The following is a 15,421-nucleotide window of genomic DNA, read 5'->3' as shown; positions in this document are numbered from 1 at the left end:
GCTGCGGAAGGCTTTGATCGACGTCCCACCGTCAAAAAACGCATTGGACGTCGAAGGACGTCCGTGGCATTCTACGTCACTATTTAATTGGACGTCGAAGGACGTCCATGGCATTCAATGAGTTAAAGTCTTTCTGATTCTGATTCTGATTCTGATATATATATACAGTATAACATTTCATTTTCCCCTCCATGTGGGTAGGTAGGTTTATTTTTCCTGCTGGGCGGGGGAGCAAAACTCGGCAGAACACCTGGCGGATGGCACAAGGCGGAATGCTATCTTCCGTGCCTTAAGGCACGCGCAAACAGGTGCGCAAGCGCTATTAGGGGATAGCGCCTGTCGGAAGATAGGGCCAGTTGTCTCTTAAATGACGTTCCATGACGCCAATGTCGAAGAATGAGTTAAAATCCGCATACAGGTGACCTTGAGGCTTGGGGTCTCTCCTGGCTTTAAGGAGGGGGATGCAAGTCGGCGGTTTAAGTATCTGCCGAGATTTGCATCCCTGTTTTTAAGTTAAAACAGCCCCAAAATATGGTGGGGATGCATTTCTCGGTGGTGGCCGGGGATGCAGAACTCGACATAACACCTGCACCTGCTTGTTGTTTGCCCAAGAGGAACCGCAACGGGGTGCTACTGCTGCCTTCAAGTGCGGAACAATTATGACTTGGGCGTTATGCTTGGGCGCAAAAAAGCGAGACCATACTGAAACTAGAATGACCACAACGCGGACTTATGCCTCCGCCATTAGTTCATTCTTGAGTCCAAATCGCCATTTGAGGCAAATTAGAAGAAATTCCGTCAAGGCACTCCTGTGATGTTGCGTTACAGAGCTTGGAAATTGGGTGTGTGAGGTCACAGTGACCTTGAACTTTGACCACGAAAATGTAATCAGTTCATCCTTGAGTCCAAGTGGACGCTTTAAGCAAATTCAAAGAAATTCCATCAAGACATTCCTGAGATATCGCGTTAACAAGCTTGATAATGACATTCGAGGTCACAGTGACCTTGACCTTTGATAACCAAAATGGAATCAGTTCATCCTTGCGTCCAAGTTGATGTTTGAGCCAAATCAGAAGAAATTCTATCAAGCCGTTCTTGAGATATTGCGTTAACCAACTTGGTAATGGCGTTCGTGAGGTCACAGTGACCTTGAAGTTTGACCACCAAAATGTAATCAGTTCATCCTTGAGGCCAAGTTAATGTTTGAGGCAAATTTGATGAAATTCCATCAAGGCATTCCTGAGATATGGCGTTAACAAGCTTGAAAATGGCGTTGGAGAGGTCACAGTGACCTTGACCTTTGATCACCAAAATGTAATCCTTTCATCCTTGCGCCCAAGTCGACGTTTGAGCCAAATTGGCAGAAATTCCATCAAGCCGTTCTTCAGATATCGCTTTAACGAACTTGGGAATGGCATTCGTGAGGTCACAGTGACCTTGACCTTTGACCACGAAAATGTAATCAGTTCATCCTTGAGTCCAAGTCGATGTTTGAGACAAGTTTGATTAAATTCCATCAAGGCATTCCTGAGATATCGCGTTAACAAGCTTGAAAATGGCGTTTGAGAGGTCACAGTGACCTTTACCTTTGACCTTTAACCACCAAAATCTAATCAGTTCATCCTTGAGTCCAAGTCGATGTTTGAGACAAGTTTGATTAAATTCCGTCAAGGCATTCCTGAGATATTGCGTTAACAAACTTGAAAATGGCGTTCGAGAGGTCACAGTGACCTTGACCTTTGACCACCAAAATCTAATCAGATCATCCTTGAGTCTAAGTCGATGTTTGAGGCAAATTTCATGAAATTCCGTCAAGGCATTCCTCAAGTATATCGCGTTACCAAACATCGTACGGACGTACGTACGGACGGACAACCCGGATCCATAATGCCTCCGGCCTGGCTATCGCCAGCGGAGGCATAAAAAGTGGTAAACAGACATTTGCCGACATTCAACGTTTAGAGCGCACAGAGTAGGCTAGTAGCAGCTAATTATTCACTTAGCAGCTAAAAATGTAGGCTATGAATCATAGGCCTAGGCTTAGGCGGCTATAGCCTGTAGGACGAATCAGCGTGACGTCACTGCCACCCAGAAATGCGTAACCCGGTGGCAGTTAACTAGTATGTTGTGCCAAACAAATGTTAATATCTCAAAAAGTATACATCACATCGCTTATATTTTGACATTCTGAGTGAGAGCAGAATTAGCTCAAGAGTTTGATGTGTATATAGCCTAATATATGGATGTTGTGTTAAAGTTGTGTTGCAGTTTTTAAATTGTAAACACGGTCAGCCGGCTAGAGTCAGATGCTCAAACTCAGGCTCCATAGGGTTCCATTGCCGTTGTCACCCAGTGACACCCAGTGTTTACCAAAATGCTGCTCGGCTGATCCCTCATATATGTTATTGTCAGGCATACAGCCTGACGAAGACCAGAGAGGTTGAAACGCGTTGCGTTTTGTGCCCCTGTTCATTGAAGATGTACATTGTTTGTTTAACTATTGTAGTAGACATGTAGCCTACTTTACTTCGTAAATTAAAACCTATATACATATCCAAAAGCTCCTTTTTTCTCCTTTCTGATTCACTTTTGGCCTGCTAAGCTTCCTTGTGCCACATTTTTGCTTCTTCCTCATTGTCAGGCATTGCAAATGATTCAGTTTTTTGTGATTTTTTCTGTGATTCTATTGTTACTCTTTCTTTGACAGATTGGGTTTTAATAGTGCAGTCACTGCAGTGGTTCTCACCGTGGGGTCCGGCACCTGCGCACCACCGCAGGGGTCCTTCAGGGAGTTGCAGATGCCCCCCAGAAAATTGATATGTTACTTAACACAAGAGGATGTAGAAGAATGACTGTTTAAAGTTTCACTGTTGATTCTCTACAAGAGTGGTTCTCATAAGTGATGTCCGGAGACCCCATGGATCATTGAGGGGGTTCCAGCAGGAGTCCCCAGGAAAAAAGGTGAATAATGTATTTTCACTATCCATAGGCTATTTGACTATTTTGGGCATGGGTTTATACACTTTCTGTAGGCCTAATATAGGCTAAAACATAGCCTATAAAACTTAAGCAAAACTCTTATCACAGTCTTATGAAATGGGTCGTCCGTGGTCTAATTTGTGGGAGCTTAGCCTGCTTATAGGGTCCTTGACGTGAAAGGAAAGTCTGAAAATGACTGCCCTATCAGCACTCGGAGCTCGGAATTGACAGTTTACGAGCAGTACCTGAACGCAGCGTTTTTCCTCTTGCGCGTTTTATTAGACAAAAACAACCAGAGAGAGCTGGTCACATGCAGGCTGTCCAGCTTGGAGAGCGCAGACATAAACACACAAGAAGAAGGAAGCGGCAGTCCAGTCCCAGCGCGGTCTGGGTCCAGGCAGGCAGAAGTATTTCCATCCATCCCGGGGGCAGACAGACAGACGCCCCGGCCAGGCTCCGAGGCTGCTGATTCTCATGGTTCTCCTCCGGCACGTCTCCATCGCGCTGAGCGCCGCGGTGGCTGCGCTCGGCTCCGCGCTCTTCATCGCCCTCAATTACTTCTACAAGCGGCGGGCATGGTCCCCCCAGGCGGAATACTGCACCATTAAAGAGGTGAGACACACAGTGACAGCCAGGCGGCAATGTGCTTTCTGTTTCCCCTCAAGTGTTCAAGTTGGACGAGCAGCTCAGAAAGACTGTTTTTACAGCTGGTTGACTCAGCTGATTGACATTCTTTATTTGGCCAAGGTATGTTTGCAGTCAATGCAGTGCACATACAAGGAAATTGACTTGGTGTGGTTGGTTCCTCAGTGAGGTGTTATGTCTGGAGGGTCAGCAGGATAAGATTACTGATTAATCATGGTGGTGGTATGATAATGATGATGATGATGAAGAATAAGGTGATGATCAGAATAGCCTACTTGATCAGAATTGCCTACTTTATTGATCCCAGAGGGGAAAGTGGGTTATGTTGCAGTTGCTCACATTCTAATAATATAGGCCTACTAGCAGAATAGTCCCTGTGTGACTAGTCAGGCCTTGCTCACATAGTAGCCTCAGCCAGGAAGGATGACATCAGTGATGACCACTGATGACATCATCACTGTAAACAGAAAGATGACATCATCACTGATAACATCACTGAAGACATCACATCATTAGGTAATTAGGGCAATCACCTAATAAAAAAATCTGTCAGAATGAGAAGAGCGCGTGAGATGCCTAGTTAGCCTATATAAAAAGGAAGTAAGTGGGTTCTGTCTGTCTGTTTCTCTGTTTGAATTTTTGTCCCACATTGGATGATGTCATCACATCAGTGATGGTCACTCGAGCAATTGTGATGTCACTGATGATCTCAGTCTATGACATGTAAAGTTGGGCAAATGTGCGCTGATATGCTCTTATGACATCGCTGATGACATCATCAGTGGGACTCTTATGACATCACTGATTATGTCACAACCGCTTTTATGACATCACTGATGACATCACAACCTCTTATGACATCACTAATGAGGTCACAATGCCTCTGACATCGCTGATGATGTCACAATTTATGACATCACTGATGACATCATCACTGGGTCTTTGTGTGTATGTGTGTGTGCGTGCGTGCGTGCGTGCGTGCGTGTGTGTCTAGGCTCTTTCACACACAGATCGCGCAAAAATTGCCGTTTAGGAGTCCCGTAAAGCCAGCCGCCTCGCCACAGAAATTGCTTTCACACGAGCCAAGCAGCACGGCCACATTACCGTGCTGCTGTGTACTTTCAGGTGAAATCCCCTGCTCCCGGATTGAAAGGTGAGCGGAGGGATTTCCTGCTCCTCCTAGCCAAAATGTATATTTTCATAGGTTAGTGTAGCCTAGGCTACTGTATGATGAACGAATTCATTCAACAAGACTTCCCTCCTAGTCCGCTGAGCAGGGAGGATAGTGCACTCGCATGGTGGGCGGGCAGATCGATATGGTGTCCTACTAAAATTGGAACGATACACGACCGCCCGCATATCAAACAGCTGCAGTCTGCATAACGTTCGTCGGGGGAATAGTAGGGAATAACCTCAGACCGCACGGAGCATTCCTCCTGGCGTCTCTGCAGTCATGATTGTATAGGCTACTTTTTTTTACTTTCACTCGTGCACTCGTGTTTCTTGATACATGAGGTGATTTCCCCTGTAATTTTTTATGAATGAGCAGACCATTCGCACCTTTTCCGGCTCGCTGCGACGACCTTTCAAGTGGAGGCGGGTTGCCAGGTAACCCGGCGCTGTTACTACCTCCCGTCGCGGGACAAAAGGCGTAAAACAATTGTCCACCAAAGCGCGTTCACGACTTTCACATCGGAGGCGCTAATCCTATTTTCCGTGCATTTTTCGGCTTTCAAGGCCGGTGTGAAAGAGCCTTCTGTCTCTTGTGTGTGTGTGATGTCACAAGGCCTCTGACATCACTGATGATTTCACAATTTATGACATCACTGATGACATCAATAGCGTCTCTTGTGTGTGTGAGTGAGTGAGTGAGTGAGTGAGTGAGTGAATTTATGACATCACTGATATATACTGTGTATATATATCACAGATACACACAGACATGTATACTATGTATATACTGTGTATATACACTCACACTGCAGGGCAGCGCTAGGAATCGAGCGCGCAAGATTTATATACATATTTATATATATATATATACATACATACATCTATACCGTATATTATATATATACACATATATAGTATCAGTGTTTCCAATACATAAAGGAATTTGTGGCGGGCCGCCACAATAATATTTTGACCGCCACAATAAGATGTTGACCAATTTTTTTTTTTTTTTTTTTTTTTTTTTTTTACAGTGCACCTGAACGCAACATGCAAGATATCCGCTGAATAAGTGTCCAATAAATGTTCATGTCAGTCTGGAATATGGAATATCTTTCAATAATCTATGATTTAGCTGCTAAATTGTCAAATACCGCCATCTGCTCGCTACCCAGGCACTTATGTATGTACTTAACCCAACTAACTTAACCTAACTAACTATCCGGTGTGCACAACACTGTCAGCCTAAACTCCGGCTGACACCCCAAAAACCTACAATCCGCTACAGAAAAATGTATATTGTTTGTTTATTAACTGGCCCCTCGCCTTCTATCATTTCACGAAAGTGGCAAAGCAAGTTGAGTATCCCTGACCTATAGGGAGAAATTTAGTTTGTCATTGTAAACCCACAGCACAGTAATGATGACATGTTCTTCATAGATCTAGCCTTTTAATTTTGCTCTTAAGCTTTCTCAAAGTACACCAAATTCATGCATTTTACTTTAAAATGTTTCAAAAAATCTTGCGGGGGGGGTTGTCCCCGCACCCCCCTAGGGGGTCTGCGGTCACCCACCACAAATTCTCAAAATCCTGTGGGAAACACTGTTGTATTGTATGTACTGTATTTCATATGGTGTGCTGCTACACACGTTTTGTACTCTCCTATTGTGAGTACTTAGTCTGTAGTCTGTCTTTGTTGAATCTGTACTGTTTTGTTTTTTACATGCAACCATCTACTCCAGACGTGTAACTTCTCCACCTTCTTGGCCAGTTCTCCCTTGTAAAAGAAACTCGGGTCTCAATGTGATTTTAACTGGTTAAATAACACACACACACACACACACACACACACACACACACACCACACACACACACACACACACACGACGTATACAGTATATGTATAGGCTATATACACACAGTGTGTGTGTGTGTGTGTGTGTGTGTGTGTGTGTGTGTGTAACCTACATATAGGCACACACATGTATATACATATAATTAATTATTTTATACTTATAAGCATAGAGAAATTATAAGAAAGATAGAAATAAAATATAACCACCATGTAAAACGTGCCTTATACTACAATCTAACAACAACAATAGACATAAGAAAAAATAATTGCACAGTTGGGGCATTGCATATATGGTGGTGATGATGCTGATGATGAAGAAGATTGATTGATTGATTGATTGATTGATTGATTGATTGATTGATTGATTGATTTTATTCTGGATAAAGACAACAAAATCCAAGGGATAGACATGTAAAAGTGTAAACACTTATTTCCAACATGGTCCCTGGTCTTATAAAAACAAGACAAACATAGCATCATACAAACAGCAGAACAGAAGAGTCAAGGATAAAAAAGGAACAGGGGACACGAACCAACACAAGTTCAAAAACCATTTCAATGAAAGGCTCAGCCCATTACTCTAGCTTAGGGCTAATGTACACCACCTCCAGAACAGATGCAGTACGGCTCCGGTACGGCTGCGAACAGACCCACACTCATGTAATCTGTCAGAGGTATGTGGGATCCGACAAAAATAGAACAGGTGCGTAATTTTTCCATACCGCATGTATCGCCCATCAATTAACATGAGCCAGAGTCGATCCGTCAGTTTTGCCGGATCCGCAACGCAGCCGTAACGTATCTGGTGTACATTGCCTGTTACTCAGCAAGAATTTTTTCAGAGGGTTTTTTAAAACCATTCAGAGAATTCACAGACTTAATTTCATTAGGGATTTGTTCCACTCCTCCCCCCCAGTATAGAGGAATGTACTTCTCCCAACTTTGCTTTTCAGATAGGCTAGTTTCAAGTTTGCTACGTTAGTCCTTGTGTTCAGGCTATGAGTGTCCCGACCAGACTGAAAGTACTTAGTCAAAATAATTAATACAAAGGTCATATAAGTAAGGGTTAATTAATGTACAACGAGTTGTCCATTATCAGAAATTATTGGACGACGCGGAGGCAACCGTCCTCGGCGAGGTTCACGCCTCCGCGTCGTCCAATACTTTCTGATAATGGACACCTCGAAGTGCATTAACCCGCTTATACTATGGTCACTTGCCAAAGAAACAAAACAAGACCATTCATTTATATTTTCATGCATTTTGCAATCAAAATCTAGTTTTCATGAGAACCGGCGAGACAAAATAGTCCCCTCGGCTGCTCAAGATTATCATTGGAGAAAATGGCCGCTTAGTGCCTGCACCTGGCAGAATTTCTAGCCCATAATAAACGAACTAATAATTTGGCCAATTGTATGTAACATACAAAATAAAGCAAACGGCAATGTCTAAGAATGCAATGCCATGTAACTGTCTCGTTAAACTCGCATTCCAGGGAATTACGTTAACGTCTGCGGGTCTTATAAGACGTAAGTGGCGCGTGGCGCGCTCGGAGGAGAGTCAAAACCATCTGAAGCTTTCTATGCTGGAGTCCAGGTACAGTATGTTTTGTACAAAGAAGTCTCAGTGTGTTGCTGTTAACTGCCCATTTCGTTGTTTTCTTTTTGTTGATCTCATCTTTTTCCTCTTTGATTTGATTTGTCTCAGTAGTCGTGTTTCCATTACCCTCAGAAATGCGCAAAATCTAAATATCGCAATAGAAATTGGGTAATGGAAACACGTAAATTTCGAAAAACCTCCCAAATATCGCAAAAAGTTTTTACGCTCTCATGAGGTGGTTTTTCAGACATGTCGATATAGCAGTTTATCGCAAAAGTGTAATGGAAACACTTTTTCCGCATTTGCACGTCATGTGCCCATCTTCTCCTTTGGAAAAGGAGCGGAAAATGAGGGAGAACGGGTTCGATAAGCTGTGGCAAAACCTCCGCAGCAAGTGGAAAACTTTGAAGCAACGCTACCTAGCAGAAAGACGAGTGTTGTGCAAAAGCGGAGCCGGGGAAAATAGATAATGTGGCAGAAATCGGTCCATGGTGACAGGCTGCCTGTGTGCGCGCATTAAGCTCAGCGGTGAGATGATGGGATGAAAAGCACACACTGGTGCGGTGCTGCTGACTGAAGTGAATAGTGACTGTGAGTAATACATTACACACGTTTCAGGTGCAATGTTATAATTATAATACACGACATTCCGATTATTGCACCAAATCAGCCTTTTCCCCCCTCCATCTCAGTCTAAATCGGACCAGTTGTAGTAGGCTACCTTTTTTCCTCTGCCTGTCGCGCTCACTGCATTCCCCGCAGCCAGTAGCATGTTGCCACTCATTTTCTTTTGAATTGATAATCAGGCTCGTTTATATGCGTTGTAACTTCATGTTGTGATTTGCATTGACCATTGGTTGGATTTGAGCATGCAGGGGACGGGATATGGGGCAGATCCCCGTGCGTAATCACTGTGGCAGCTGCTGGTAACGGGAATTGCGTTCAGGTGTGCGCGCCGTCAGACCAAACTCAACTTCAATGGAAACGCCTACAAGTCGCAATTGTACATTGTCGAAGTTGTAGAAATATCGCAATTATTTTGCGAAAAACTGTAATGGAATGGAATGGTGGGACGTGGATCAAAGCCTGATACATCTCCTGTAAAAATTTGGGGCATGTTGAATGTGTATAACCTATTTTACGGACCCATTAGGTGGCGACAGTGCTCTCCAGATTAGAGAAAGGTGAGGAAAAACAGCAGAAGAAGCCCCGTGATGAAACGGAAACCGCATCGGTATGCATCGATATGCATGAAGCATAACGTTAGCTGTGCCTGCAGCAGCCAATCTGCTCCCACAATTGAGCCCCTCCGTGTCCGCTGCGATAGCCCCTCCACATGATTAGTTGTGGAGTTGTTATTATTCTCAGTTGGAAGCGCTGGGAGCCGGTGACAAATACACGCGGAATGCTGTGAAAAAGCTGGGTTTTCAGTGCAGAGCAAACGCAGCAGAGAGCCACCAGAGCCACCAGAGACACACCCACGGAGGAGGGGTTTGCAGTTGAGGGGGGTGGGGCACGCAGGGCAGCATACAACACTGACCCAGACAGCAGGCTCGATGGACAGATTGGCAAGCTAGAATATCTGATGCCCACCAGCAGTAAATCAAGACCAGCAAGAAAGTGTAGGGTCTGCGCACGCAGGGGCCAGCGCTGCTGGTTGCAGCTAAAAAATATTATTTTGCCAAACAAAATTCCTTTGTTTTCACTGTTCTATTGAAGGAAATTATTTTTGAGGTGTCACTACATCAGAAAATATTAGCTTCAGAGTCAGTGATGTGCTTGAAATGCTTAATTTCACAAAAGGCTGATTATCTCAGCTTCTAATTTGAAACGTCTGTTTTTGGTGAAAACAACCTATCTTCTCCGGCTGATAACTAAAGAACGGAAAATGATATCAATAAACTTTTTTTTGCTGATGATACAATAGAGTATCATCGTTCTTTGGGCGTGTTCGGTGTTTACATAGTAATATCACACAATATTCTGTGGGCCTCGAGAAATCACTGAAAACGCTCTGAAAGGGCTGGCACTGGGAGCATCCGTCTTCCAAAAGTGGCTGGCACTCAATGAATTAACCCTTAACGGTGGATAGAGCTCAAAAGGCTCTGTCGTGATTCTGGCACATTGATATGAACGATGAACAGACCTGACTGGAACTACTTAGCTAGTTGTATATTATCACTGTACATTATCACAAATTAATGGACACCCTGCAGCCAATCAGAATCGAGTATTCACCCAGACCATGGTATAATATTTTATAGACCATGATCAGTTTTAACTGTTCTACTCCATTTTCAACGGGGAGCCAATTCAACTCCTTAAAATGGTATGGGCCAATATGTGTTCTTGGATCGAGACCAAGGATGACCCTCATTAGCTTGTTTTAGGCTTTTTGGAGCCTGTCTATACCAGGATATACAGGTGTAGTTATAGTGACATTGAATTAAAGACATAGCTAAAGTCCTCATGGTCTTCTTGTCCAGGAACATAGATATTCCTGACAAATATTTTGTTCTTGAATGAATTTTCCCAATGACAGAGAGGGCCATAGGTTCACTTGTCATACACCGATCCAATTGACTTCCCAGATACGTTAGGGACCGTTCGTTATTTAGAAGGGGAGGGGTCACTGGAGGGATTTGGTGTGCTCTGAAATAAAAAGCTGTGCCCCTTCCCTGATCAAAATATATTTTTCCTTGACCCTCCTCAAGTGATTTGAAAAATATGATTGTATACCCCTCCCCTGGACTCAAATTAAAGAGAGTGTACCCTCCCTCAGACTAAATTTAAAACAAGATGACCCTCCCCCATTTTCCTCCAGTGAACCCTTCCCTAAATAACGAACGGTCCCTTACACAACACTTTTCTTGTAACTTAACACCATTACATTCTACCGAAAAACTGGGTTGGTTCCTTAATTTATGCTTTGATGAGATGGTAATGGCGATGGTTGTACTGATGATAATGATTGTGCTGATGACAAGGGGGAACCTGTGGCGCTGAAAAATGAAACCAATGCAGAAGTGCTTTAAACCTGCAATCTTTTGAATGGCCTGCAGGAGGTGACCCCACTGGTTGCAAAAAGAAGTCTGATTGGAAGTCAATGGGGAATTGACCCTAGGCTACTTCTCACTTGATTTATTACCTCAGTAAACACTTTCCTAATGAGTTTATGGTCTCAATCGCTAGTTTCATTTTGTAAATATGGTCCCATTTAGAGTAAAATAGATGATAAAGCAGACTATAGGCGTACTTTTGGGTGTGATTGACAGGTTGCCTGTCGTGATCGCGCATGCAGCTCGCCGATCATGGACCAATACAATATGGTCCTGTGGCTCTGTGGGAAAGCCCTGAGGCCCATACCACGAATGGAGGATAAACAGAGCCAGGATCTGTCTTTTGATCTGGTTTGGCTTAACCAGATCAAAGCAATCAAGCTATTTGGTACCACAACAGTGGTTGTCAGCTTGGTCTGTTAATTCAGGATTTCCTTATCAGCTCTGAGCTCGTGCACCTGAAAATGCTCTTGAACAGGAGCTCGTCCCCACGAAAGAGGCGTGGTCTGTAACAACTAGCCACTCGCAATGCAAAATGGACAGCTCTGGATGTTACAGCGTCAGACACGCCTATTTCCTCATTCATTGAAAGCCACATCAAAGTGTATTAATTAATGGAGCTTTACTGCATGTCAGAATCAAAGTGTGCGTTGGATATGAGTCTGTTACTGAAGGACTGTCTAAAGTTACCGCTTTTATTCACACCAGTCATTTGATCTCTGTTGCCGTTTCTGCCTACAGCAGATTAATATACTCAATAAAACCTGCATGTGTTTTTTGCGAGTAGAAGTGTAAACTCAGTCTAAATTTCCAAAATCCGTAGGCCTATTTTAGATCATAGATTTGTGTTGGTGGGAGGCCCCTCCTCCATGGTGTGTGCATGGCTGTAAGTCTTTCTGATCTGAGATTTAACGTTAGAAATATAGGCTCTGAATCAACACGGTGCGGGCGTAGTTTTCATTTAATAAAAAAATAGCCTATAAAAATAGCAGCTCGTTGCACACAGAGCACCTTAGTGCGCTTTGGAGACGTTTATGGTAACCTTTTTACACAGGTGATTTAGTGATATTTCTCCACGCAGCGTTCAGCTGCAATCGGCAGGGTCAAACGTGCTTGGGAACAAATAAAAATGAATACTTCATGCTGGAGGAACAAACCATAATCTTAAGGAAATATGAAGAATTCAAAGATGTAATAAAAACCAAAGGCAACACTGCTGCACATAATAATCACAGAAAGGCTGGCAAAAAAAATAATTGCAGATTGTTATTGTTATTCAGCTTGCCTTGCTTGATTTCGCCACCGAAGTTCAGTATGTCTGTTGCGCACACGGTGCGCTTTGGAGACGTATGATTAAATGGGTCTTGGCGGTCGCAAAAGACTCTTCTCTCCTTTTCCAGGAAGCTCATTGATTCTTGGGCGGTGCCTTTTAAGGTTTAATCTTATCCTTGCAACTTAACCTTCTCTGCACCAAGTTAAATCTGACGCATAAGTTGCTATGGAAATATATCTCAGTAAGAAGTTAACTAGCGTCGTTACACGGCAAACCCAGGGTTAAACCTAAAGTTACCTCGCTAAGCCACCAATCTTGCTTTGTCGTATAAGCCTCAGAGGCCCATACCGCGGCGCGAATGGAGGATAAACAGATCCAGGATCTGTCCCTTGATCTGGTTTGGCTTAACCAGATCAAAGCCAACGCGCTATTCTGTACCACGATGCCAGTTATCAGGGTAACACTTTACAATACTGGTGCAAACATGTGCATGAATGCATGCTTAACTCATGATGAATTAAGCCATTAATTGATGCTTACCGCATCATCAACTAATGAAAGGTATGTTTGATGAACACACCGAGTCATATATGAATTACTATTAATTAAGTAGGCTATGCCTATATCATCATAGTTAATTCCTCATCAACACATACATCAACACACTGTGTTCAATAATACCGTAATTCATGTGTTAATTACCACTATTAATGTCACTTTTCCCCAACCAATCTGCATTTTCCTTCCTTCTTAGCTATGTTTTATTCCTGCTGTAATTTGCCCTGTTTTTAATATGTAGCCTATATGTTCTTATTACGTGAAACTGTTTTTATATGCACTGTAAGGCGACCTTGGGTGTTCTGAAAGGCGCCTCCAAATAAAATGTATTATTATTATTATTACTATCGACATTCAGCTCCCTGCAACCGGAACTTTAGCGTTACCGGACCGCAATGCCGATAGCCCACATGATTTAGAACCAGCTGAGCGAGGCGGTGTGCTGTGTGCAGCGTGTCAGGGACCGGCTGGATCTAACCTCTCCCAGCCATTACCTCGACGTTCATCATGGGCATTCCTTCCTCTTCGAAGCTTGGTCCACTGCAGGGACACAGAACATGTGGCCGGTGTTTTGTGCCTATCTTACCGGGTGCAGCATCATTCCGATGTTGCTGCTCTGATATAGGCTATGCGTGTAGTAGCCCGCCTTGGTAGCCCCGAACCAGACCAACTCCAACACATTCTCTGACGTTGTATCCACTGTGCATCTCCAACAGACATCAAACACTGGATGTATGTCTTGCAGGCTCTATATGCCAAGAACCACATGTATGAGTCAAGTGTTGTGCCTCACAAGTGCCTACGGTATATCATTATGTATGAATTAATAGTTATGTGCCACATATAGTAAAGTCACGACATACTTATGTATTCATTAATTGTTATGTGCCACATATAGTAAAGTCACGACATACTTATGTATTAATTAATAGTTTTGTGCCACATATTGTAAAGTCACGACATAATGATATCCTCACAAATCATTAGCTAATGTAGATGGATGCTGATCATGAAATCACTTTTATACAGTATAGCAACACAATTGCATGCATTCCAGTCATGAGAACAATTCAAAATATATACTGTAGGTAATCAGTGAAGACCATCATTGGAGTTATAAAAGCACATTTATTTATCAAGTTTGTGAACATGTCCCATTCTGCCCTGGAGCAAGGACTCGCTCTCCAGTGCCCCTTGTCTGTATCAGCTGGGGGGAAACAGTCTGGCCTCTCCCCACGGCCCGCGTTGCTCGATCTCTCCAGTGGGTCCAACTCCAACTTCCAGCTCTCGTCCTTTTTCACTTGTGTTGCTCTTCACTTCCCGAACCAACGTGACTGTAGCGACAGGTCTCCACCATGCACGCACACAACAAACAAACAAGCTAGCTAAACCACAAGCTAGCTAAATTGCTACGGCTAGCTACCTGAAACTCTAACAAACCCGCTCGTTCCTCTTGCGATTGGTATCCATTCGACACTGCCACCACCACTGTGACCGACTCTTAGGCTTTGCAGTTTGTACTCTTCGTAGAATAAGAATACGGAGGCTGCTGTTGATATTTGCAAAACGACCACCACCTTGTGCAAACCAGCTAGCTAGTTGCTCTTGACGACGACCACGAGAATAAGTGTCAAGAAAGACATGGCACACAAACAATTACTTCCGTTGCCTCAGCCTGCCATCAAAAATAAAAGCATGCAGAGCTCAGTACTGCGTAGCTGGTTACAACATGAATTTCGACTTTTATTCTGAAAGTCTTGGCCGGAAACAATATGTTTTCTCGTGGCTACCTTGACAGTGGCCCAGTAAAATCCCAAAAATACATGCAGCGGATGCCAGATTGGGTAAACCCATGGGCAAGCCTCTTTTAGGCTATTGTCAATTTGAGTTTACCCGTGAGCACCAAGCATCAATCACTCGATCAGCCCGAGCCACGAGAGGAACCTCCATAAAATAGCGTAGCCTACACTACTACACTAGTAACAAGTAATCAGAATGATAGCCTACTGATAGTATTGTAATAAATGTGGGTGTAATATACCAGCAGGAGAAACTGCTAGTTAGCAGGAGAAACTGCTACTGTCAAAGCCCTAAAATAATCAAATGCACAGACTGGGGTATACAATACAACAATCTTTATTAATGAAATGAATGGAAATGAAATGTGAGTTCACGTGACGGGCTGGTTTACCAGGCTAGCTCGGACAAGGAGGAGCGTGGCTAGCGCATCCCGTCTTCGTTATGCAACGGGGGAAACTCAATCGATTTCCCGGTTGCAGGCGA

General features: G+C 43.5%; 1 protein-coding gene across 1 annotated transcript in view; it reads left to right on the top strand.

The window, feature by feature from the left end:
- Positions 1-3,453: 3,453 nt before the first annotated feature.
- The window catches only part of arl10 (ADP-ribosylation factor-like 10), a gene marked incomplete at both ends in the record, with an annotated part of 93,819 nt that continues 81,851 nt past the window's right edge, over positions 3,454-15,421 (top strand). Inside the window, one exon of the mRNA XM_083635924.1 lies at positions 3,454-3,591. Within this exon, the coding sequence (XP_083492050.1) occupies positions 3,454-3,591 (138 nt within the window). The remainder of the gene's footprint in view (positions 3,592-15,421) is intronic.

Source organism: Poromitra crassiceps, assembly GCF_964638095.1.
Source record: "Poromitra crassiceps genome assembly, chromosome: 1".
In the NCBI taxonomy this organism is placed as follows: domain Eukaryota; kingdom Metazoa; phylum Chordata; class Actinopteri; order Beryciformes; family Melamphaidae; genus Poromitra; species Poromitra crassiceps.
This window is presented reverse-complemented; position numbering and strand designations above follow the sequence as displayed.